At 35.0% G+C, this 24739-nt stretch overlaps 2 protein-coding genes and 1 long non-coding RNA gene across 3 annotated transcripts; all 3 read left to right on the forward strand.

Moving 5' to 3' along the window:
- Positions 1-378: 378 nt before the first annotated feature.
- Positions 379-1734, forward strand: LOC109163745 (5'-nucleotidase SurE-like). The gene is made up of 3 exons (XM_019312453.1): positions 379-1202; positions 1307-1366; positions 1462-1734. Exons 1-3 carry the CDS (start codon positions 435-437, stop codon positions 1642-1644), a joined length of 1011 nt encoding a protein of 336 aa, XP_019167998.1. The 5' UTR covers positions 379-434; the 3' UTR covers positions 1645-1734.
- Positions 1735-7417: 5683 nt separating this feature from the next.
- On the forward strand, positions 7418-10716 carry LOC109163812. The gene is made up of 3 exons (XR_002051330.1): positions 7418-7428; positions 10499-10606; positions 10684-10716. It is a non-coding gene; the product is annotated as an uncharacterized LOC109163812 (long non-coding RNA).
- Positions 10717-14169: 3453 nt separating this feature from the next.
- Positions 14170-19392, forward strand: LOC109163757 (phospholipase D Z-like). The gene is made up of 7 exons (XM_019312465.1): positions 14170-14455; positions 15293-15497; positions 15834-16035; positions 16405-16598; positions 16776-16929; positions 18304-18468; positions 18591-19392. Exons 1-7 carry the CDS (start codon positions 14254-14256, stop codon positions 19053-19055), a joined length of 1587 nt encoding a protein of 528 aa, XP_019168010.1. The 5' UTR covers positions 14170-14253; the 3' UTR covers positions 19056-19392.
- Positions 19393-24739: the final 5347 nt, after the last annotated feature.

The raw sequence follows: 24739 nt of genomic DNA on the forward strand, positions 1-24739 counted from the left end.
CGTAATACTAACCAAAAAAAAAAAAACAATTTTATCATTTAAGATAATGTCTTTGATAGCGGTATTATAATTATATATATATATATATATATATATATATATATATATATATACCCCCACTCTGACCAGTGACCAGCATCTTATCAAATTCTCACGTGTGTATGATACCCATCATTTCACTTTCTACGAAGTATTTTTTATTCTTCTCTTCCGGTCAGCCGCCCACCGGAAACAAATTTCTTCCGCGTACCAGGAGGACCAGGGATGCCCAGACTGCAGCTAATGATGCCGATAAATACGGGGCTGATGCTGCGGCCATTAGCCCCACCATTCAATTTCCGCTCTTTAATTTGCTTCGTCCACATACGCAACAACTCCGATCCCACTCCCGCTCTTTGAAGATAGATCGTTTCCATCCCCAGGTGCGAATTGCGATGGAAAGCAACGGCGGCGTTTACTACACGCACAATTTGCCCACTGTGATGGTGACCAACGACGACGGAGTGGACGCTCCTGGGTTGAGAACTCTGGTTAGCGTCCTCGTCTCCACTAATCGCTTCAACGTTCTCGTTTGCGCTCCCGACTCCGAGAAATCGGCTGTTAGTCACAGCATTACCTGGCGTCACGCAATTCAGGCCAAAAGAGTTCACGACATTGCCGGAGCCACCGCGTTTGCAGTTGCCGGAACACCAGCAGATTGTGCCTCCCTGGGTATCTCAAAAGCTCTGTTTTCTTCAGTCCCTGATTTGGTGATAAGCGGTATAAATATGGGCAGCAACTGTGGCTATCACATTGTCTACTCTGGAACCGTTGCTGCTGCCCGAGAAGCTTTCGTCAATGGCGTCCCCTCTGTCTCTCTATCATATGACTGGGTTCATGGAAAGAGCAATCTTGATGATTTCACACTAGCTGCTCAGGCTTTCATACCCATCATTACTGCTATATTGGGTGATATCAAGAATCAAACTTATCCCCTTAATTGTTTTCTCAATGTTACTGTGCCAACCGATGTTGTGAACCACAAGGGTTATCGCCTCACTAAGCAAGGCAAAAGTTTCATCAGAACTGGGTGGAAGCAAGTTAATTGTGAAGCAGAAGGAGGGAAGATGTTATCAACTATGACTATGGACATGACTCCAACACAAACTGCACAACAAAGTGTTGTTAGCACTCAGGGGGATCAGTTTCTATTCACTAGAGAAGTGAGATCACTTTCCCTTAATTAGCTTTCTTTTTTTCACTATATCGTTACTTTTCTTCAGTTTTCATAACATATCGTCTAAATTGTTTCCTTTCATTCTAACAGGTTAGAGCAAAACAAGTAGATACACATGGAACCGATTATTCTTCTCTTCAAGAAGGATATGTAAGTAATGTTTGTTTATTTGATATTTATGTTTCTATTGCTATTTAATTTGTTGGGGTCTTATGATTAACATATCGCTTATTTGTTTATTATAGATAACTGTCACTCCCATCAGTGCTTTGTTTAATGCCGACATAGATGGTGTAACATTCTTCAACAAATGGTTGCCTTCTTTGAACGAACACTCAAATTTTGCTTGTAAGATTCAAGCTTCTCTACAAAAAGAAGGGGATACACGTCATTTGGATTCCAGCTCCGCTTCAGAATTGTTGTGCTAGTTCCACAATAGTCACAAGCTCATGTATTTGATTAGGCTGGAAAAATTATTCTTTATTATATATTTTAATCGATATCAATAGATTCATGCATTTAATTAATTAGTTGAAACTGCACGTTAATAGGCTAGCTTCTAATTATATTGTTTTTGGTGATGCTTAAATTTCTAGCATGTTGTAATTTCATTTTGTTGGAAAGATGTAACTATATATATTTTGTGGTAAAATAATATGAGTGATACGCGGTATTATTTAAATCCTCGTATTGGTTGCAATTTCAATGGACTCTCTACTTGACATTTTTAACTTTTGAATTATCTTTTATGCATGTCAAGCACATTGTGATTTAATGACATCATTGTTGCATTTCACGAGACCAAGTACATTGTGATTTGATGACATCATTGTTGCATTTCACGAGGAAGGTTATTGTAGGTTGAAATTTCATCCCATTTGCATCGTTTACTCTTCCCATTTGCATCGTTTACTCATTTCATCATCAAATTTAGACTCATCTATCTACTAATTGGTCTAAACATGTTGTTTAATGCATCAAAACCTTTCAAATTGAAAATATAAAAATTTAAATCCATCAAAACCTTTCGAAGTGAAAATATAAAAATTTAAATGGATCAAAACCTTTCAAAGTAAAAATATAAAGCAATTTGATCATTTAAGCACATAAATAGATAAGGCAACCATAAAATAATCAATAATAACGTGGTGAAGGGTGGTATAATTTATGCATGTGTTATCACTAGACACTAGTGGTGTTAGCGAACAGAGCTTTTGATAAACTACTCGTGTTCGTATTCGGTAAGCATTCGTTTATGTTCGTTTGTTAAGGTAAACGGACCATTAACAAACAAAATTTAGAGCTCGGTTGATAAACGAACAGAGTTTGAACAGTTGTATGCTCGTTTGCTAAGAGATCGTGAACAAACTCGTTTGTCTTCATTTAATAATGTTCGTGAACAAGCTTGTTTGTGTTAGTTTAATAATGTTCGTAAACAAGCTCGTTTTGTGTTCGTTTAATAATGTTCACGAACATGTTCATAAACATATATATATATATATATATATATATATATATATATATATATATATATATATATATATATTATATTGTGATTATGAACGTTGATTATTTCTTGAACGTAGATTATTTGTTGTTCACGAATGAATTGTGATCATGAACATGTGCAGGTGTTTGGTTATTAAAAGTTCACGAACGTGTTCATGAACGTAAACCAGCATGTTCGTGAACAGGGACGGAGCCAGAAATTCGGTTGAGGGGGGACAAAATTAGGGATGGCAATTTCAATCCGACCCGTGGATATCTACCCGAATCCACCCCGCATGGATCGGGTTTTTTTGGGTGATGGTGGGTGGTGGGTCGGGGGTGGGTTTTAAAAAAGCAAACCCGCGGTGGGTCGGGTTGGATTCGGGTTCTATGTACAAGATCCGCCTAGAATCCCACCCGACCCACCATGTGTATATATATATATATATATATATATACTAAAATAAGTACTAGTATATATGTAGTTGTTTATAAAAGTTTATATAACTTCGTGTATCTTTTTACTATTTTTTATATCAAAACTACTAAGTTTATTTTTAAAAATTAACAATTTAGTTGTTATATATTTAAATATTTTCATTATTTATGTTTTTAGTATCACTAATGGATTTTATTTTTTATTATGTGTAAATAATTTAAATATTATTTTTTAAAAAACATAATATGATGATAAGTGGTGAGTACCCGTAGTGGGCACCCGCACCCAGTGGGGGTGGGGGTGGGTTCTGAAAAAGTTCACCCGATGCGGATTGGAGGTGGGGGTGTGTGGAGAAAATATAAGGTGGGTCGGGAGATGGATGTAGCCCTCCCCGACCCACACCCGACCCATTGCCATCCATAGGCGAAACAGTACAGACGTCAGACAGATCCAGAAAATTTTTTCAATAAAGGCGAAGCATTAAAACAAAAGAGATAATATAAAAATAAATAAATAAATTACTTAAGAAATATAGTTGTAAATATTGTAGGACATGGACAAAAAATAAAACACATCGAAACTTTATAAAAATATTCATAACAAAATATGAAACATAATTAATTTGATAAAATAATTTGAATAGAAAACACATTATAAATTACACATCTCATTATTAATATAAAAGAATGGTATATATATGTGTGCGTGTGTGTGTTTAAAAAAGCTATTAAAAACGTGACTATGTTGAAGTCATAGGGCAATGAGTAAAAAGAATTGTAAAACTATATCAATGCCAAGATTTGAACCCTAGACTTCACTATCACTATTACCAAATATGTGCTTTACCATCTAATCTAACTCACTCCCTAAAAACATTTTATAGTTTTTATATACTAATACTAAAACTTGTACCATATATACATATATACATACAAAGACTATATATGGGGTGGGGGCGGGGGCAGCCGCCCCCCTGCCCCCCCTTTGGCTCCGTCCCTTTCGTGAACGTGCTTGTTAACGAACATGTTTGTGAACGTGTTTGTTAATGTTAACGAACACATTCGTGAACGTGTTCGCGAATGTTAACAAACAAATACTAATGAATGCTTAACAAACGAACACAAATAGGATTTTCAAAAACCTTAACAAACGAATACGAACACTTCAAAATTCTTAACAAACGAACACGAATAACCTCCGTTCATTTATGTTCGGTTTGTTAACAGCCCTAGTTATCACCCGTCATACTACTTCTGAATCAACCACAAATTGCTAGACCCAATGATTTGGAAGTGTTAATAAAAATAGTTGTATTATAAGATTCAGTTATAATTAAGAATATTAAGTTATATTTGGAATAATATTATTAGATTCAACTAGTATCACACTCGTGCGTTGCACAATAATATTTAAAAACCAATAAAATTAGGACTTAAAGGAATTAATATCAAGTTATTTAAAATATTACACAAGACGTATAATATTTTTTTTTTAGATATATAAACATTAAAATCCCCTAAATGTTAAATGCTTTTTATTACATCATATACCATATCCCAAAGAAATCATAAATGTAAATAAATCAGTTATAATTCATATTTATTGAAAAAAAAAATGCAAACATAAAGAGCCAATACCCCCACAAGAGTTTAAACTGTTGACCTCCAATTTGAAAGAATTATAACTATATCATTTCACCACAAGATCTTTAACATTATTTTATTAACTTTACTATAATTAAAAAAAATTAACTTTATCATTATAATTTTAATTTTAAATAGAAAAATAAATATAAATATCAAAATAAAAATTCAAAATCAAATTTTAAATACTATATATACCAACCATTAATTAAATTTTAAATTTTAAAAATTAAATTTCATATAAAATTTTTAAAAATTAAATAACAAAAAAAAAAAAGCAATCAAACCATTTCAATGGCTTGATTGTGGTAAAAAAAAATTATAAAAAAAAAAAACCAAAATAGTAAAACAAAATATTTCAATATAGCATATGGTGGAGGACAGACCATCTGCGCTTCTTTACGGTGCGTTTGTCTAATTTTTTGTAAAAATATTTTCCGCACAAAACGACGTCGTTTTGAGTTGAAACCCAATTTTAAAAAAATTGCACCCGACTCGATCGAATTTGGAGCCGAGTTGGCCGACTCGGCCGACTTGCGACTGTCTACTCCCCTTTTTCCCTCGACCTAGGAGCGCCTGCCTTTTTGGTCGATTTTTACAACACAGAGATTTTCAAAAAAGAACAAGAGTAAGTGTCCGTTTGAAAAGTAGGAAAATGACTAATGAAAAATGTTTTCTGGAAAATAAGTCATTTTCCTGAAAACTGTTTCTTTTTCTGTGTTTGGCTGCACAATGGAAAATGTCTTTTTTTGTGTTTGGTTCAATTTCTAAAATGAACGGAATTTTATACTTCAACATTTTAATTGTTATATACCCAAAAATATATATATATTTTTTTGTTTTGTGTAGAATATAACAATTTTTATTTCAAATTTCATGTAACATAAATTTTGGTTGTATTTAATCATAATGCATTTGCTCTCAATCTATCTTTCCAATACTAAAACCATTGTCACAATATGAAAACTTGAAACCACAATTACATGTTCGAAACAACATAAAGGAATCGCGACGGACTATATTCCGTCGCCATTTAGCGACCAAAATTGCGACCGAATACATTCCGTTGCAAAATGATGATGGAAAAGGCAACGGAATTAAATTCCTTCGCGAATCTTGGCGCAAAGATAAATAAAGCCCGCGAAACTTTAGCGGCAAAATATTCACGACCAAATTTGCCACCGAACTAATTTACGTCATCCATGTCGCCACGGAAAAGGTGACCAATTTTTGTTCTGTCGCGAATTGGCGACTGTCTCAATTTCGTCGTTAAAATGATTAAGTTTTTGTGTATAGACTAAAAATGGCGACTGAAAAGGCGACCAAATTTTATTCCGTCACAATATTTTTGTTAAAGTTTATTTTATTTTTTTCCTTAAACGATGATGTTTTGAATACCAAATTAAAATTAAAATAAATAAAAATTATAACCCTACATACGCTAAGTGAACTCAGACTCCCATCCTCCACAACACTCTCCTACACTAGGTGTCTTCTCCCATCTTCCACAGCGCTCGCTGCAAGCAGTCGCTGACCACTCAGAGTTTAACACTGCCATCACCGTCGCCGTGCAGCTGTCTCCGACGACGGATGGTGCAACAAAAATCATTCGTCGTCGCCTCCTCCTCGCAGAAATCAGGTAATTCTTTAATTTGTTGAACCCTCCTGATGAATTGTTAAATTTGAACCCTAATTTCTTATGAATAGCTAGTGTATTGAACCCTAATTTCTCTGGCTTTGACTAATTTGTTGAACCCTCCTGAACTCAAGATATTTGCCAAAGGGTTCTGCCACTTTTTTATGTTTGGAGTTTTTGAAGCCTTTCTCTAAGGTAAGGGGAGTCTGACTTTTGGACCTTTATTAGGAGTATATATTGAGAATCTGTTGTCAATTTAATTAGATTATACTGTTTGAGAGTTGAGATAAAGGCTGAATTGAGTGTAGTTGATTTACTTCTTGAGAATTCAATATGATGACTTGATGAGCCGATGAGGTATTTGCATGTGTATCTTTATAAAAAAGAATGCAGCAAACTCAGCATTGAAGTTAGTCTGAATTATGCATAATACTTTAAATTTCTATTTCCAGAGAGGTGTTTGGAAATGAAAAATGTGATGTGTGACTTGTAACTAGCACTCTTGTTCAATACTTAAATACTTAATAAAGCTACCTGGATTAATTTATATATGTATTGAATTATATTTCATTCCTTAATTCTTGTTTAAAGCTAAATTCATCAAAAACATTTCCATGCACCAGCCTTATATGCCAAATATTGTTTACTGTTATCTAGGTTTAAGAGTTGTTTCTCTTACTTCTATCTATTATAAGGATGTCCAATGGCAGTACTGATCTAATGCTCTTTTATTTACTTTATTCTCTGCATTATTCTGATTTCAGATCCTAAATGTGTAAAGGCATGCCTGCCTAGACAGAATATTTCTATCCTGTTTTTTTTTTTTTTTTTTTTTTTTTTTTTTTTTTTTTTTTTTTTTTAAGTCTACTCTTAATAATCCAAGAATAATGATGTTTGTTTTGAATTCTCAAGGATCTTAACATGTTGTTTGCAGTGTATTTGTATCCACTGTGAAGAGGTTGCGCGTGTCGAAAACCTCAGAACTATCAACTCCAAAGTCCAAACCGTGAGTTAGATTTCATCCTGAATAAACACTGAATTATATTTCATCCTTAATTCTTTGTTTAAAGCTAAATTCATCAACAACATTTCCATGCACCACCCTTATATGCCAAATATTGTTTACTGTTATCTAGGTTTAAGAGTTGTTTCTCTTACTTCTATCTATTATAAGTATATAAGTCGAATATTGCGAGTCAGGACTACAATATTCTTGTTGGCCTATCATCATTACACCATATAATTTGCCTCCATCTATGTGTATGAAAGAGCCTTATATGTTTCTGATTACAATAGTGCCTGGACCCAACAACCCTAAGAACAAACGGGATGTTTTCCTACAACCTGTTATTGCTGAATTGAAACAATTATGGGAAGAAGGTATGCTAACTTATGATGTGTCTTTGCAACAAAATTTTCAAATGAGAGCTGTTTTGATGTGGACAATTAGTGATTTCCCAGCGTATGTTATGTTATCAGGTTGGGGAACAACAGGAAAATTAGCATGCCAGTATCGTAGGGAACATCCACAAGCATTTCGACTTCTAAATGGTGGAAAAATATCATGGTTTGACAATCATAGGATATTCCTTCCACTTAATCATCCATTTCGCTTGAACAAAAGATGATTCACGAAAAATCATGTGGAAATGGGTCATCCTCCACCGATTAAGAATGTCATAGAAATTTTAAGGGAAATCAAAGAATTTGGAATATTAAAAGAAGAGGTGAAACAAATAATGCAGTCGTAGTTGTGGATGGAGAAAATGAAGTATTTTTTGGGAATTTACCATATTGGGAATCAAGTCTCATTCGACATAATCTTGATGTCATGAACATCGAGTAAAATGTTTTTGAGAATGTTTCAATACAGTAATGAACATTCAAGGTAAAACAAAAGACAGTGTGAAAGCAATAGAAGATGTAAAACTCTTTTGTAACAGAAAAGAGTTAGAAAAAAACATTGCCACAAGTAAATATCCAAAAGCTTGTTATTCATTAGACAATAAGCAGAAACAAGTGCTATGTGAATGAGTGAAAATTATGAATTCCAGGATGGTTATGCGTCAAATATGGGAAGGTGTGCAGATATGTGCAAATACAGGCTATTTGGAATGAAAAGTCATGATTGCCATGTTTTCATGCAAAGGTTAATGCCAATTGCATTTCGCGAGATGTTGCCAACCAAGGTTTGGGAAGCAATAACTGAATTAATCATTTTCTTTAAAAGCTTAACTGCAAGAGTCATTAAAGTTGAAGAAATGATATGATTAGTAGATGAAATCTCAGTAATTCTCTGTAAATTGGAGAACATATTTGTTCCGGGATTTTTTGACTCAATGGAGCATTTGCTAATACATTTGTCATATGAGGCTAAGATTGCTGGGTCTGTTCAATATCGTTAGATGTATGGGTTTGAAAGATAACTTCTATAGTTACTTTTTCTTTAAAATATTAATGATGTTAGATGTAATCGTATCTAATATTTGAATAAGTTTTATTCTTTTTTCACTTTAGATTGCTCCATGAGTTGAAAAAAGATGTAATAAACAAGGCTAAAGTGGAAGGGTCAATTTTCAATGCATACTTAGTGCGTGAAGCCTCTATATTTTGTTCTCATTATTTCGAGCCGCACGTTTATACACGTAGTCGAAATGTACCTCAAAATGATGATGGAGGAGTTTATGAGGAAAACGAAGAAAATCTGTCCATATTTAAATATCCTAGTCGCTTATATGGAAGATGTAAGACAAGAAGACTAACCGATGCAGAGTATTTGGCAGCACATACTTATATATTGCTTAATTGTGAGGAAGTGCAACCTTACATTAAGTTCCACATCAATCAATTAATTAATGATAGTTGAATCATTCGTGAGTTTATAATAGTGTTATATAAATTTACAGTTTATATGAAGAGATGTTGAAAGAACTTGATCCCAGCCACAACAAAATTTCGAGTTAGAACTTGCAACACAGCTACAACAAAATTTTGATCCCAGAAGATATGCTGATTACATAAGCAGAATAAGGAAAAAGCCAAGACCTTCCTATATCCCACCAGAAATATGGACAAAATGGAATGATGTTTGGAATTCTGAGAAGGGCAAGAAGAAAACAGAATTGGCTAAGAGAAATAGGCATGGAGGATTTTTAACTGGAGTTGCTCAATCTACCCATACCACAGGGTCAACACCTCACGTAAAAGTTGCAGCTCAACTTGTAAGTTCATTTGAATTGTTTAAGTTATAAGTATTATGTGTTTTGTATTATGTGGTCTGTAATTGCTTTTTTTTTTTGGAGTTAATTTCATCTGTCAAAGTATTGTGCAATTGCCTTACTAGAGTTTCATCAATTTGGAGACAAAAAGAATGCAGCAAATTAAACTCAGCATTGAAGTTAGTATGGATTATGCAGAATACTTTAAATTTATGTTTCCACAGAGGTGATTGGAAATGAAAAATTTGATGTATGACTTGTAACTAGCACTCTTGTTCAATACTTAACTACTTAAGGAATGAGAAAAGCCTTCTGCAGATTATAGGATTCATGTTTATGAATGCAAGTAGTGTCAAACAGTGCAATCAAAGAAGCTCTACAGCTTGAATTAGAAAAATCTTCTGTAGACTACACACTTCATAATCATAAATTGAAGCAGTCTCAAGCAGTCTTTCATATTTTCATATAATATACTTGGATTTAGAGGGACGTGAGTTGTATATCATGAGATTGGAGGTTTCTGGCTGGTTCAATATGTTTATAGGGAAGCAAATGGGCTATTAGTTGACCATGTCTACATTTTGTCTTTATTTGTTTGATATCCTTCTAATAATGGTATTCCACTGATTTCTACTATTACTTCCTAACATGCTATAGGGGTTGCAACTTACCTGACCCCAACTTTTATGCTTTCTGTTGATTGTGATTGTGTTTTATTATGTTTATTGATTTATGTTGGAGACTATAATTGACTTGTATTATATATTGAACAGGGAGATAGTATTATATACAAAGGAAACTCTGCAGAATTTTTTCTTACTTTAATAATTGCTTTTGTTTGTTAAATATAATTTGTAGCAAGGGAAATTGGGTCATTGTCCATCGAATTATGAACTGTTCAAGCATACACATACCAAACAACACGATGGGCAAACATTCGTAGCTGAAAAAGCCAAACAAATTCATGTAAGTTTAATTTATTTTAAGTTTTTAAAATATATGTCTTTACATATATTTTGTACTAAATTTCTTACATATTTTAGGAACAAGTTGAATCGCAACGTGAGATGTTGGCAGAAAATAGGGAGCAGGTGGGTGATAATCAATTATACTATAACGTGGTTGGTGGACACGACAAGAAAAGAAGAGTTTATGGACTTGGTTCATATGGTTGTTTCATGGTCCAACTAATGATAACACTTTTGGCAATATGACACCAACATCGCGACCACCCGACAATGCTACTTCTACTTCTGCAAATGTACAACATGAAATTCAGAGTTTGAAGGCTACTATTCTCTTTATGCAACAACAACTTGATGTTATTGATGGCGAGAGAGCAGGTACTTCATCATCACTCCATCTCAAATCAATTGATTTTAATGGTTGTTTGTTAATGTTGTTTAGACTTGAATTGAGTATTATTATGTATTAAGTGTGGATTGATAATGTATTATTATGTTGTTTAGAATTGAATTGACGATTATATTATGTATGAAATGTGGATTGGTAATGTATTATTACTTGAAGTTAATTTAGAATTATGTTATCTTTTATTTTAAAATTAATAGTATTTTTTATATTAATACTTTAAAGATATTCATTACTGTTTAAAATCATAATTTTATTTTAAAATAATTCAAAAACGCGACAAAATCGCGACGGGATATAAGATTTGCGACGGAATATTTGTTGCAAACGATGCGACGGAATTATGACGGAAAACATTTTCGTTGCAAAATGGGCGACGGAAAAGATAATATGGCGATGGAATATTCGGTTCAGAAATGGCAACTGATTTGCGACGCGAACAGTTCCATTGCGAAATGGGCGACGGAGTAACTCCATTACCATTTGGCGACGGAAGTATTTCGTCGCGAATCCCGTTGCCAAAATTTGCAACGGAATTATTCCGCCATCTATCAAAATACAACAAAGTGATAGACGACGGAATAAAATCCGTCGCAAAATGTGATTCGCGACGAAATATTGCATTTTTCCGTCACGATTCACAATTATTATTTTTTTTTTTGTAGTGAGATCTTTTCTTTAAAAAAATATTAGATTTATGCAATAGTAAAAAAAATAACATTAGAATTATGATAATAAAATATTACCGAGATAAGCTCCATATACGCGGGTGAATCACATGTAATCATCTTCAAATTATCATCCCATCCAAGGCCACTCATTTCCTTCAGCTTGCAAATCATCATCTATGTGTTCTTCACAGTTCTCAAGTGATTCTTCACATGTTTGTGTTCACATCCAACATTAAATTGTTCAGAAATGGCATATGCATCACGGTTGAATGAAGAGACTTTAAAATTATTACTTGGATTATTGGGATTCTTAGCCTCTTCAGCTAATATCTTTAAAAATATTCCTCCATTGGCTTTGTCCATCGAAATTGCCTAGAGGTGATAATTCCCTTTCCCTTATTCATGTTGCTACAATAATAACATAAAAACAATAACAACTAATGTCAACCAATGAAAATAATATCCAATAACAAAGCATAATCAAGTACATAACAATAAGAAATGTTCAACAACTAATAATATCCAATAAAAAAAATGAAAATATGTTGTAATAATGTAAAATTTACCTGCCAAATGCTTTATGATCGAGCGGTATAGCTGTGGCCCCTGACCTGAGAGTTCTTATCTTCGAACCGCAGTGTAAGAGGTATTAACTCTAAGTATATATGAATTTTCTATATTGTAAAAGAAAAAATTACACTTTTGGTCCTATGACTATAGAGGTCTTGTTAATTTCAGTACTTGACTTTAAAAACTAACAATTTAGTCATGCTATGTTTTCTCTTCCAAAGTCGTGTTGAACTTGTGCAGCCATTTAAAATGATCGAAGAAGAACAACATCTAACGTAGCCATTTGAGACTAGCTAATTTTCCCTATCTAAATGAAAAAGAACAACATATACGAAACGTCCAACCGACGACGACGATGGGTGAACAGAATTTTCCAGATTCTTAAACCTGTAACATCTTAACGCATCCATTTGGGACTAGCTAAACTTGTGCAGCTTTTTCCCAATGAAGAAGAACAACATATAAGAAACGTCTAACAGGCGACGGGGATTGGTGAACATAATTTTCCAGATTCTTAAACCTGTTCAAAGAAACATTAACCTTCCAAACAGCTGACGGCGATCGATGAACTACAAACACTGGTTTTAGGACTCCAATGGCACCGCTGAGCTTATTCTGGGACAGGTTAATTTCAAGCAGGGTGGGATTAGACCAAAGTCACGCCGGGACATAGCCCTTCAAGGAATTGTTGGAGACATGTAGGGTGTGAAGACTTGCTGGCGGATTCTGCCGGGAAAAAAATGGAGATTACAAGCATGGAAATGAAGAGAAATTGCAGTATCATTGTTTTGAGTTGAAGGTTTTGTTCAACTCTTGGAGATTGAAGCTCTTGTTCTTCTCATAAGGGTGGAAAGAGAGAGAGAGGGGGGAAGCCATTGTTGCAGAAATTCTCAAAGACCCAAGCTTGGTTGACGACGGTCGTGATGTTCGTGAGAGAGAGGAAGAAGAAGAAATGGCTTGAAATGATCAATTTGTCCTCATGATTAAATAATTAAGGAATAAGGGTCAAATAGGCCATCGAACTGCACCTAATAATACAATTAGGCAACTGAACCCAAAAAATCAACAATTGAGTCCCTAAACTAACCAATTCCTAACAATTCATCCAATTTGAAGGTTTCTAACAGGTCAACAACCAAATTAATTATTTTTAAAAAAATAAAATTTAAAAATTAATTATTAAAAAAAAAAAAAAAACAGAAACGGCCGGAGACGAAGAAACTTCTTCGTCTCCGGCCTGTTTCTTCGTCTCCACGGTCGGAGACGAAGAGTTTCTTCGTCTCCGGCCATGGGGACGAAGAAGGTTTCTTCATCCCCATGGCTGGAGACGAAGAAACTCTTCGTCTCCATGGCCGGAGACGAAGAAATCGTCGTCTCCGGCCGTGGAGACGAAGAAACTGGCCGGAGACGAAGAAATCTTCGTCTCCGGCCGTTTTTTTTTTTTTTTTAATTACTTAAATAATTAATTTTTAAATTTTATTTTTTAAAAAATAATTAATTTGGGAGGATGACCTGTTAACCTGTTGAAAACCTACAAATTGAAAGATTTGTTTGAAATTGGTTAGTTTAGGGACCTGATTGTTGACTTTTTAAGTTCAGTGGCCTAATTGCATTATCTTGTGCAGTTCGATGGCCTATTTGACCCTTATTCCAATAATTAATGCGACATTTGGTGGGTAATTTGACCGGAGGACCAAATGTGTTAAAAATTATATAATTACAGGACTAAATTATTAATTTTTAAAATTAAGTACTAAAATTAAAAAGACCTTTATAATCACAAGACTAAAAGTGTAATTTTCTCAGTGGTAAAACTTATCACATAGCCACATAGGGTTTGAGTGTAATACTAACACCAGTCAGGGGCTGAAGTGAGATTATCACAACATATACTCCGCAGTCCGCAATGGCGCAAAATAAGGAAATTGGTCAACACAATATACGATTTTGACAATAAAAATCCTCCCTTTCTATGGGGACGCTGCTTCCAATGAGTCAGCCATGAAAATGAAAATCTCAGCTCTTTTTCTCACACTCTTCGTTCTTGTCTGCGCAATAGCAGTGACAGTTCATTCTCATTCCCACTTTTCATCAGAGACGAATTTCAAGAAGCACAAGGGCGAGCAATGCAAAGCTTGGCTGGTTCAATCCATTCCGACCGACATGCCGCTTCTCCCTCGCGTCGCCGGCGTTCTATCCTCCGGTAACTCCCTTGCTTACTTAAGGGCGCCCCGGTGTATGTATATGTATAGTGATATTTATATATATATATTGTAGTAAAGTTAAGATTGAGCTATTAAACATTTTATTTTGTGAATGAATACCGTTATTGGGCCATTTTGTGATTTTATCTTGATCTTTAGCTCTCTTTGATTGATGACAAACTATGATGTGTTTATATAATGATGCTTGCAAGTTGCAATGCAGACATTAGAGCGTTTTAGGGACTATTTTCACTTTTCAGAGTGTAGGAGTTTCTTTATGCATATTGATTCAATTTCAATTGGTAGAGCTTATGATTATGGATTGTGGAAGATGAATAACCAAGTCCAAGTTACTTTTGAGTTATTAGCTAAAGTAATCTAAAAGTGTTATTCCCTCATTATTTCATAATCTTTGCCAAACACATAGAGAGTTGATTTCTGATTAAGTAAGCTTTTACCAAACAGGAATAGTTGTGTCTTTAACTTTGGCTATCTTAAGCTTTATGCCTTTATGTGCTGTAAACCTGTAACTCTGTAAGGCACCAACCATATCTTTGGACTTTTGATCTTCAATTGCTCAGCTTAAACCGTGACTTTGAACTTCCTATGTGTTGTTTGCAATCTAAATTCATATATAACTTGTTAGAAAGCTTCGTTTTTGTAAAAATGGTTGTTGGAAAATCAGATTCTTATCAGTCCTTTATTATGTTACTCTTAAAAATTAAAAGTAGAGATTTTCAATTGCATGTCATAGTCAACTCCTCTCTCTGCTGAAATGCTTATGGGTTTGTGTTCCTTATTTAATGCAAATAATTTTATCTGGAAATGTTTATCAGCTGATGTGCTTCAGTGGTTAGCGGGAAATTCTTCAAAGAGTCTTGATATAATTGCCCAATATTGGCAATTGATAGCCAGCCCTTCCAATCCTCTCTCTGGTGATTACGGATACTCAAAGGATGACATGCAGAGATTTGGTGCTAATGATGGGTTGAATGTTTACCGAGCATTAGAAGATGCTGCTAATCGCAACATTGCAATCAGGTAGAAAACTATGGGTCCGTTTACTAACAGAAAACTGTTCTCTGTTTTCTGTTTTCTAATTTTTCAGTTTTCATTATCTGTTTTCTGTTTAGAAAACTTGTTTACTAACAGAAAGTTGATTTAGAAGCAACTTGACTAGCTCTCTAATTTGTGTTTTCTAGCCGTCATGTGAACATGTATGTTACACATGAAACCTCAATTGTTCAGTGTCCTCCTAGCGATGAGATAATACCTGTTTCTAGCTGAAAGCTTCTCATGTGCCATTAAAAACAAAGCTTGAAATTTAATGCAGAATTTGATAATATCTGATTTTTTTTGGTATTTGTGTTAGCTCAGATTTTTACAGCACTCGGGGGTATTTCCTGATTACACTAAAGAACCATCTGCCCTTGCTTCGGGAAGGCCAAATGTAAAGAATGTCACCTTGCTGCTTAGTGATTGGTGGGAGTCTGGCATAGTCCATGCTAAAGTTTGGATATCAGATCGCCGAGATGTTTATATTGGATCGGCAAACAATGACTGGAAATCTCTCACTCAGGTTTTATTACTAGTTTTCTAATCTTGCTAGGTATACTTTTGCTAAGTGTAGTTCATCCAACGAGAGCAACTAACGAACTAGGGATTATTAATTTAAATAATATATTTGACTTCTTGCAGAATGGAGTGTGATGTCTAAGAGGTTTTCTTATAATATTTTGTTTTCTTTTAAGGAAACCCCACCGAAAAAGGAGAAAACTTTCATCATCTTCCACTCTTAAGACCCATCTCTAAAGAATTCAAGCTATTGAATACACATTTCCTATGATGTAATATAACGAAATTTTCTTGGAAAAGGAAACACTTGATATTTTTCTCTTTTCGGCTTGATGGTTTGTGGTTAAATCAATTTAATTCATGATTTGTTTAGGTAAAGGAATTAGGCGTGTATCTTGTTGGTTGCTCAAAAATAGCAAAGAAGGTTGAGGTCTACTATAACAACCTGTGGAAACTTGCTCATCTCAACGCTTCAGATTATACCAAGTTCATTTGGGATCAGCAGTGGCAGATTAATCGTCTGGTTCCTTGTTGGTCACACTTTCTACATCCTAAGGAAAGATGCAAGTATGCTAACCAGAAATGTTAAACTCATAAACAAATTGAAGAATATGGTTTTCATGTGCATTTTTAACATACATTTTTCCGTGGTTGTTTATCAAGCAAATTTAGCTGCCAGAAAACTCTGTGTTGCTTCAGGCCTAGGAATTAAGGTGTTATTAACAGTTGATTGTGTTATGACAGGTCACCTCTTCCTAAATATGTGGATGTTGCTCATGTATCTGGCTATCCCGAGCTCTCGGACCCTTATATGTTTCACATACCGATCGAGACACCTGGATGTAATTCTTCAGTTTTGCAACCTGAGCACAGCTATCTTTCCTTTGCTCCACCAGAGGTTAGTTTTAGTGGCTAGTTATGTGCACCCAGCTTACCATGGATGGTGAGAGCCTTTGTATGAATGTTTATGATGTAATATTTTAATCTTAAGAGTCCGTTTGAAAAGCAGAAAAATGACTTCTGGAAAAGGTTTTCTGCCAGAAAACCTTTTCATTTCCAGTGTGTTGCATTCTGGAAAATTGTTTTGGTGTGTTTGGTTATTTTTTGGAAAATGAGTAGAATTGTATAATTAAACATTTTAAATATTTTATTTAGTATATACAATATACAAATATTTATAATAATATTATTTATCAAAAAAAAAAAAAAAACTAGTTTCCGGAGGAAACCAAAACAACTATGGTTTCTGGCGGAAACCATAAGTATGGTTTCTGCCAGAAACCGGCGGAAACAATGTCTTGGTGTGTGGCGGAAAATGACTTCCGCCCAAATGAGTACATTTTCCCTAGTCAACGGAAAATGTTTTCTATTTTGACTGGATTTTTCAATTGCATCCAAACACTGGAGAAATCATTTTCCAGGTTTCCAAACACAGCCTTAACATCAAATGCTCATTATTGTTATGTTCATTGATTTTGAAGTAAACGTTCATCATACTTGTGAATAATGTTGATCGAGGCCCCATATAACTATGTGATCTGGTGTTCATGCATCACTGTATACCAATTGGGCTGATAGTATTATAGTAATACCTTATACAGTTATACCTCTAATCTTCTGGAACATTTCTTTTCCTAAATCTCCTTTATTCATCATCCATGCACTCATTAAAGGAGAGCACTTTACTTTCATTCCATGCATTGGCTATATTTTTTATTGCATTTGTTCTAAACTTGTTTGACTAAATGCAGACCATAACTGCTGACTCTTATTGCAATCTTGTTGGAATTTTAGGTTCTTAAATTAATTATGCTAATAGCTAATGCCTGGACGCATTATGCCCCTTGTAAAGTTCTGTATTTGCCATGGTAATTTTTTACTATGTATGTAATGGAGTTATCAATCATATTTGCTGTAAACTAATCAGTAGTATCAAGGTTGCAGAAGGTGCTAGGCGCTAGTCGGGGGCAGCCGGGGTGCCCAGTAGCGCCTAGGCGCCGCCTAGACAGCCAAGTAAAATAATAATAATAAAGTGTAGCCGCCCTAAACCCTAAAAAAAAAAAAAAAAACACTCGGCCGAGTTAGGTGCCGACTTGGCCAAGTTGGGCACCTAGTCGGCCGGCTAACTAAAAGGCTCCTAGGGGTGAAATCCCCTCGGCCTAGGGACGCCTAGCGCCTAGGTTGATTTTTACAACACTGATCATTATGAAACTCATAGAGTTAACACTTAACGCCTAGGTTGTTCATTTACTCTTATGTTTCTTCATGGCAGCTCTTATTTGGCAAATGCCAGACAGATGAACAGGCTTGGGTGGATACAATAAAATCTGTAGGTAATGGTGCAACTGTTAGAATTAGTACCATGGACTGGCTTGGTCAGTCTGGTTACACGAAACAACCAGTCTACTGGCCTTCACTTTCAACCGCTATTTCAGAGGTAATTTATGATTTATTTGCTTAATTGTCACATTTACAAATTACAATACATTGATTTGGAGTTTCCATCTCCTATGGCTTTTATTATGATGAGGTTCGAAATTCAGCCTTTCTGAAGTGCAGGTTGTATTCTCCAAGCATGCAAACGTTAAATTACTGGTTGCATACTGGGCGCACAACATCAACAACACGGACCAGTATCTCAAGTCCTTGCTTTACTCGAACAGCCTATGTTCTTCCTCGGCGAAAAACAACTGTACTGGTAAAGTTGAGATCAAATATTACATGGTTCCTGGATTCAACCTCACTGGACCTGCAATCAGCAATGGCGGCACTGTCACCGGCAACAAGTACCCTGGCTACACCCGAGTAAATCATGGCAAATACGCAGTTAGTGATGTACGTGCCCACATAGGAACGAGTAATCTACTATGGGATTACTTCTATGCGGATTCAGGCGTCAGCTTTGGGACGTACAGTACCGCCATTGTTTCACAGCTCCAGGAGATCTTTGATGCTGATTGGAATTCGCCATATGCAGTGCCGGTTCAGCCACTGCAGGATGGTCATTCATATTCAAGCATATAGCCAAGGAAATTCACTGGTTTGGCAGTCTTTATCTATGTCTAACTTTTTTACATTTGTTTATTCAATTGAATTAGTCTGAGTATGGTACGGGCTTAAAGGTTCCTACAGTTAAGGTTTGCTCAGGACACCTCGTGGTCTGACAAAAAAAATTTGAAAGTTGCATGAAATAAACAGGCTTGGCTTGAATTTGGACATAAAAGAGGTTTAACTTGAGCCAAAAAGCCTTGATTGACATGGAGCAATTTTACTCATGCCAAGTAGTTTTGAACTGAACATGATTTGCTTGAGAAAGATTGCATGAGAAATGTTGCTTCTACTTGTATCATCTCCCTTCAAAGGGTAAACAAATTAAACTACAGTACTTGACAAGATGATTGTCATTACATGTTTTTACATACTGTGCTATACTGTTTGGAATTTGGTTTATCATCAAATTATTGGAATTGCAGAAGTTGATAATCATCAGAAATCCTTAAATTATTAAATACTTGATGTTACTTTGACATAAGAAAGAGCCTTCTGTTGAATTTTGGTTTCATGGGACTAAATTTCATAACAAAGTATCTTGAGTGCGACAAACTTTGACTTAGATGCCTTAACATGGACTCTCTCGAAGCTCAGACTTGAACATTTTTATCTTGAACTATCTTGAATGCGATGAAAAATTTAAATGATATTTTATGTGAAGAATGTTGGGAAAAAAAAAAAGGGGAGAGGTTTTGAATCGAAATACTCTTACTCTTATTGTCATATTAACATATTTGCAATTTATCACAATTTTCTCCACACCTTTGCAACTCTAATTTACTCAAAATATAATACTCCGTATAATATAATAACATATTATAATTATAAAATTAAAGTACAATTTAACTTTATTAAAAAAAAAATTGAGCCCCACGAGAATAATTGTGTTAGATTTGCATAGATTGTAAATTTTGTAATCCTTGTAATACACTTAAGGAGCGTTTTGTTCAAGGAATTTTATATTACTCTAGGTTATGTTAAATTACCTTGACATATTCAATTCTCTATTACATATTCTTGAGAAATTGTACACTATTTGTTTTGTTGAGATTCCAGTAATATATTATAATGTTTGGTTGGAGAATTTTGGGTTTAGATTGCAAAAGGTTGGGAAATGGTGTACCAAACACAAAGGTAGGAAGTTCAAGGGCGGAAGGCGCAAAGATAAGAAGTGGGGGAAATTGAAAGAATATATAACAAAGTTTTGGTGGGTGGGGGTGGTGGAAGGTGCAAAGATTTGGATGGGGGAAGAATAACAAAGTTCGGGGTGTTGGATGGAGGCTCGGAGGGTCGAGTTCAACACTGCTATCGAAACGTTACACTGATTGTTACATAAGTATAAGGAAATAAAGTTGTGTTTTTGCTATTAGTTATAACTTTTGGTGTAGTGATAATTGCTTGATCCTAACAATTGGTATCATAACAATTGTTGGATGGAGGCCTGAAGGGTGGAGTCTAGTGTCCTGCTATCGAAACATGACGCTAACTGTTATGCAAGTATAAGGAAATAAAGTTGTGAGTTCACTACTAGCTATAGCTTTTCGCGTAGTGATAAGCGCTTAATTTTGATAGAAGGACAAATGGTGCAAAGATTAGGAAGGGGGTAGGGTGACTAAGCACCCCACCCCCGCCACCCAGGTCACTTAGTCGTCCAACTTCATTGGGTTGCGATGAGTAGTACAGGTTAGTGAACTACGATCCCCAAGCAATGGCATAGCTGCCCGCTCTTGGCTAGTCATCCGGCATGGGGTGGCATACTACTAGGTGCCCTTGATGCTCTATTTCAGCTTCCTTGCAGCACATGTCTTGGATTTCCTACCCCTATAAATAGCAAGGTTGTCCTCACTCAAACATCATAATCCAAATAGATTTCTCTTACTTCCTTTGATCTTCTCTTCTCTCGAGGTAGAGCACGGAGCTCGGCCTTAGCCGCTCGAGCCGAGCGCTAAGCTCAGCCTCGAGGCCGCCCACAAAGCCATCATTGGGCGCCCGAGGCTGACACCGCTAGGGTTGGCCGTGCGGCAAACCTTAGAGGTTGGCTCGGGATGGTTTGCCCTAAACTCGTTCCCAATATATCAATCAATGAGTATTTTTCTTGTTGGAATAGAAAATTAAAATTATCAAATTGTCAAGTTAACTTGTTAGGAATATAGCGGAATAATGCAGCACATAATAAAAAATTGAGAATTATAGAAGTTAAATAATAGCGAAAAATATAAAATGACAAAAATAAGAAATTACTAAGAATGGGAACATAATATATATATATATATATATATATATATATATATATATATATATATATATATATATATATATATATATATATATATATATATATATATATATATATATATATATATATATATATATATAGTTGAGTTCAAATGAGGACAACAATATATAGAGGATTGTGAGGACAAATAATGGGCACACAACAAATTAATAACAGGCACACAACTTAATACATAATGGCACACAAGAATAATGTAAACATCAGGTTTCGAACTCAGGCTCTATAAATTAACAAATTTAGCACGCGAGATACAAATTGTGGCACACGACTATATTCGGCCATGCACACGACTATATTCGGCCATGCACACGACATACCGGCTAATGACACACACTACATCTGTCCTCATAGTCCTCTATAATATACTTGTCCTCATTTGAATACGCATATATATATATATATATATATATATATATATATATATATATATGTGTGTGTGTGTGTGTGTGTGTGTGTGTGTGTGTGTGTGTGTGTGTGTGTGTGTGTGTGCGCGCTACGTGATAAAAAGACATGTGCAACCAGAGGGTGATGGTATATGGTATAATCGTAAAAACAAAGGAGAACTAGTAGTGTATAAATAGTATTACTTTTGTATGATTGCCGTGTGTTTGGTGATGGTGTGTGCTAAGTGATGATAAGACGTGTGCAACCAGTTAGTAATGGTTTAGGTTGTAAGACAAAAAAAAAAAAAAAAAAAAAAAGAAAGAAAGAAGGAGAACTAGTTATATATAAATAGTATAATTGTTGCATGATGTCCATGTGTGCAACCGGAGGTATATGGGCTAGGGTATAACCCTAAAAATAAAGGAGGACTAGTAGTGTGGAAATAGAATTATTGGAAAAGATGGCCTGTGTGTTTGATGATAGTGTGTGCTATGTGATGATAGGACGTGTGCAACCAATTAGTAATGGTTTAGGGTGATGGTAAAAAAAAAAAAAGGAAAACCAGTATTATATAAATAGTTGAATTGTTGCATGATGTGCGGGTGGGTGGTGGTGTGTGTGACGTGATGCTAGGACGTGTGCAACCGAAAAGTTATGGACTATGGTATAACCCTAAAAACCAAGGGAGAACTAGTTGTGTGGAAATATAATGATTGGAGAATGATGATCGTGTGTTTGGGTAATGGTATGTGCTATTTGATGACGTGTGCAATCGGAATAGATAACCAATATTATATAAATGGTATGAAGAGGGACGTTGAGATGGGGGTATGAATGGAGAATGATTTGCACACTGGTGCAATCGTGGCTATTGAATAAATATGAGTTTTTATTCGGTTTTGGATTTCATTTCAATTGGAGTCTAACGAAAAGAATTGGTTGTGATATGTAGCAGGTGAGACTGAATACAACAATGACATCGAAACATGTGACATGGAAATCTACCCTGGAAACACAAAGTACTAGCTGGATAACAAAGGCAAGTTGTAATACCGTATATAAATTAAATAAAAATAACTAGTGGATGAGATATATGAAAAGTGTGCAACCATAAATCGTATGATTAGGTATGGACAAACAGTTGGAGCTGCAGATAGTGATGCGTGTGCAAAAAAATATGTGTGCAAACAGATAGTGATGCGTGCGCATACGTCCTTCAAGAAAAGATGGTCGTCCATACGTGATAGTTTAGATGAAGGCAATGGACATGGTAGTTTAGATGAATGCAATAAAGGGAGGGTATAACAATGTGAAGGACTAGCCAAAGTGTGTGCGTACGTCTTAAATGGTGTGTGTGCAAAGATTCAATGCACAAAGTGGCGTCAAAGTAACGTGATTGCAAGCGTTACCTAGCGTGTGCATGCGTAATGCAAAGGTAAGCTGTAATACGAGTTAAATGAAATAAGAATAACTAGTCGATGGATCTATGAATCGTGTGTAACCATAAAGCGGATGATTATGTATGTGCAAACAGCCGGAGTTAGTGCAAACGTTTAATTCCTAAAAATTGATGAATAAAATGTAAGGTACGAGAAGACCCTAAATATTATAAGAGGTAAGTGGAAAAGGGCAAACAAGTAAAGATACTGAGCACTAATATTCAACACCAGACAATCGTTATTCCAAAAAAAAAAAAAAAAAAAATAGTCTAAACGTAAAATGTAATGAAATTAAGCTAGAGTGGGAACAAATGGAAGAGTTGGTCTAAGCCCAACTCCCCCACGACCCTTCTTTGCCGAGCGTTATACTTCTTCATCGGAACCACCAACTTAAAAGCTGATGCACGAGTGCTAATCTTAGGGAACAAGCGGACTTCATTACCACCCACTTCATCTCCCGGGCCTTGTATCTGTGTGGAAGAATGCACACGTCCCACCGGTGGGGGAGAAACGAAATCTTCATCATTCGAAGAGTCAATTTCGCGAGTCTTACTCTGACCGACATTCCTAGATTTGGAACCTACACGCACAAACATAACAGTATAAGTGCACACATTATCAACATTAATGCTGACGGCACAAACTAGAGACATTAAATAACGCATAATCCAAAATGCACACACCTCATATGTTGCACAATCATATTGACATGTTATAATATTTTTAATCTATCTTTTTTTTTTTTTTTTTTTTTTTTTTTTTTTTTTTTTTTATAAATAGATTACTGTACTCACAAAAAAAGGGGAATTGCACAATCCTAATGACATGTTTGGATAGTATTACTAAAACATTTTTTTAAGAAAAAAATATTACAAAAAACAAGAAAAACGACAAAAAAAAAAAAAAAAAATTAAAGTGAGAATGCATATTTGGCCAACAAGCAAAACAAGACATATTACTCTAGTAAACTGAATGCAAACACCTCATAGCTGGTACGCATACCGTCTACAACAGTAGTTAAATAAGACATACATAAACCTGAAAATAAAGTAACCAATGAAAGTAGTGAACTGAAATCATCGTTCTTTTACATAGATGGAATTAATGTGAAAACCAAGCAAAAGAATGCATGTTACTCTATTAATCTGATTGTACACACCTCATTTCTTGCATGCAAACGCTTACAAAAAAAAAAAAAAATTGAAAAGACAAGAGTAACTAAAACCGTAATCACATGTTGCTATAAATATTACTACAACAATTTTTCAAAAAAAAAAAAAAAGGAAAAAAACACAGAATAAAGTACGAATACATATTTGGAAAAAAAAAAAAAAGAAGCAAAACAACGCATATTACTCTAGTAAATTGAACGCAAACACCCCATTGCTTGTATATATGCACACAATTTACAAACATATTTCATAGCTCTATTTTCATTAAAAAAAAAAAAAGATTCTTAACAGAAACAATAGCAGTCATCTAACAATAATCCCCAGCCTGACCACTTCTTTATACGTCATTTAGAAAAAACAAAAAAG

Source organism: Ipomoea nil, unplaced genomic scaffold, assembly GCF_001879475.1.
Source record: "Ipomoea nil cultivar Tokyo-kokei standard unplaced genomic scaffold, Asagao_1.1 scaffold3043, whole genome shotgun sequence".
NCBI classification, from domain to species: Eukaryota; Viridiplantae; Streptophyta; class Magnoliopsida; order Solanales; family Convolvulaceae; genus Ipomoea; species Ipomoea nil.

Coding starts and splice junctions, on each gene's coding strand:
- LOC109163745 (XM_019312453.1), top strand. CDS start 435: ATGGAAAGCAACGGCGGCGTTTACTACACGCACAATTTGCCCACTGTG. Junction 1,203..1,306: donor AGTTTCTATTCACTAGAGAA/GTGAGATCACTT, acceptor TCATTCTAACAG/GTTAGAGCAAAACAAGTAGA. Junction 1,367..1,461: donor CTTCTCTTCAAGAAGGATAT/GTAAGTAATGTT, acceptor TGTTTATTATAG/ATAACTGTCACTCCCATCAG.
- LOC109163757 (XM_019312465.1), top strand. CDS start 14,254: ATGAAAATGAAAATCTCAGCTCTTTTTCTCACACTCTTCGTTCTTGTC. Junction 14,456..15,292: donor CGCCGGCGTTCTATCCTCCG/GTAACTCCCTTG, acceptor AATGTTTATCAG/CTGATGTGCTTCAGTGGTTA. Junction 15,498..15,833: donor AATCGCAACATTGCAATCAG/GTAGAAAACTAT, acceptor GTGTTAGCTCAG/ATTTTTACAGCACTCGGGGG.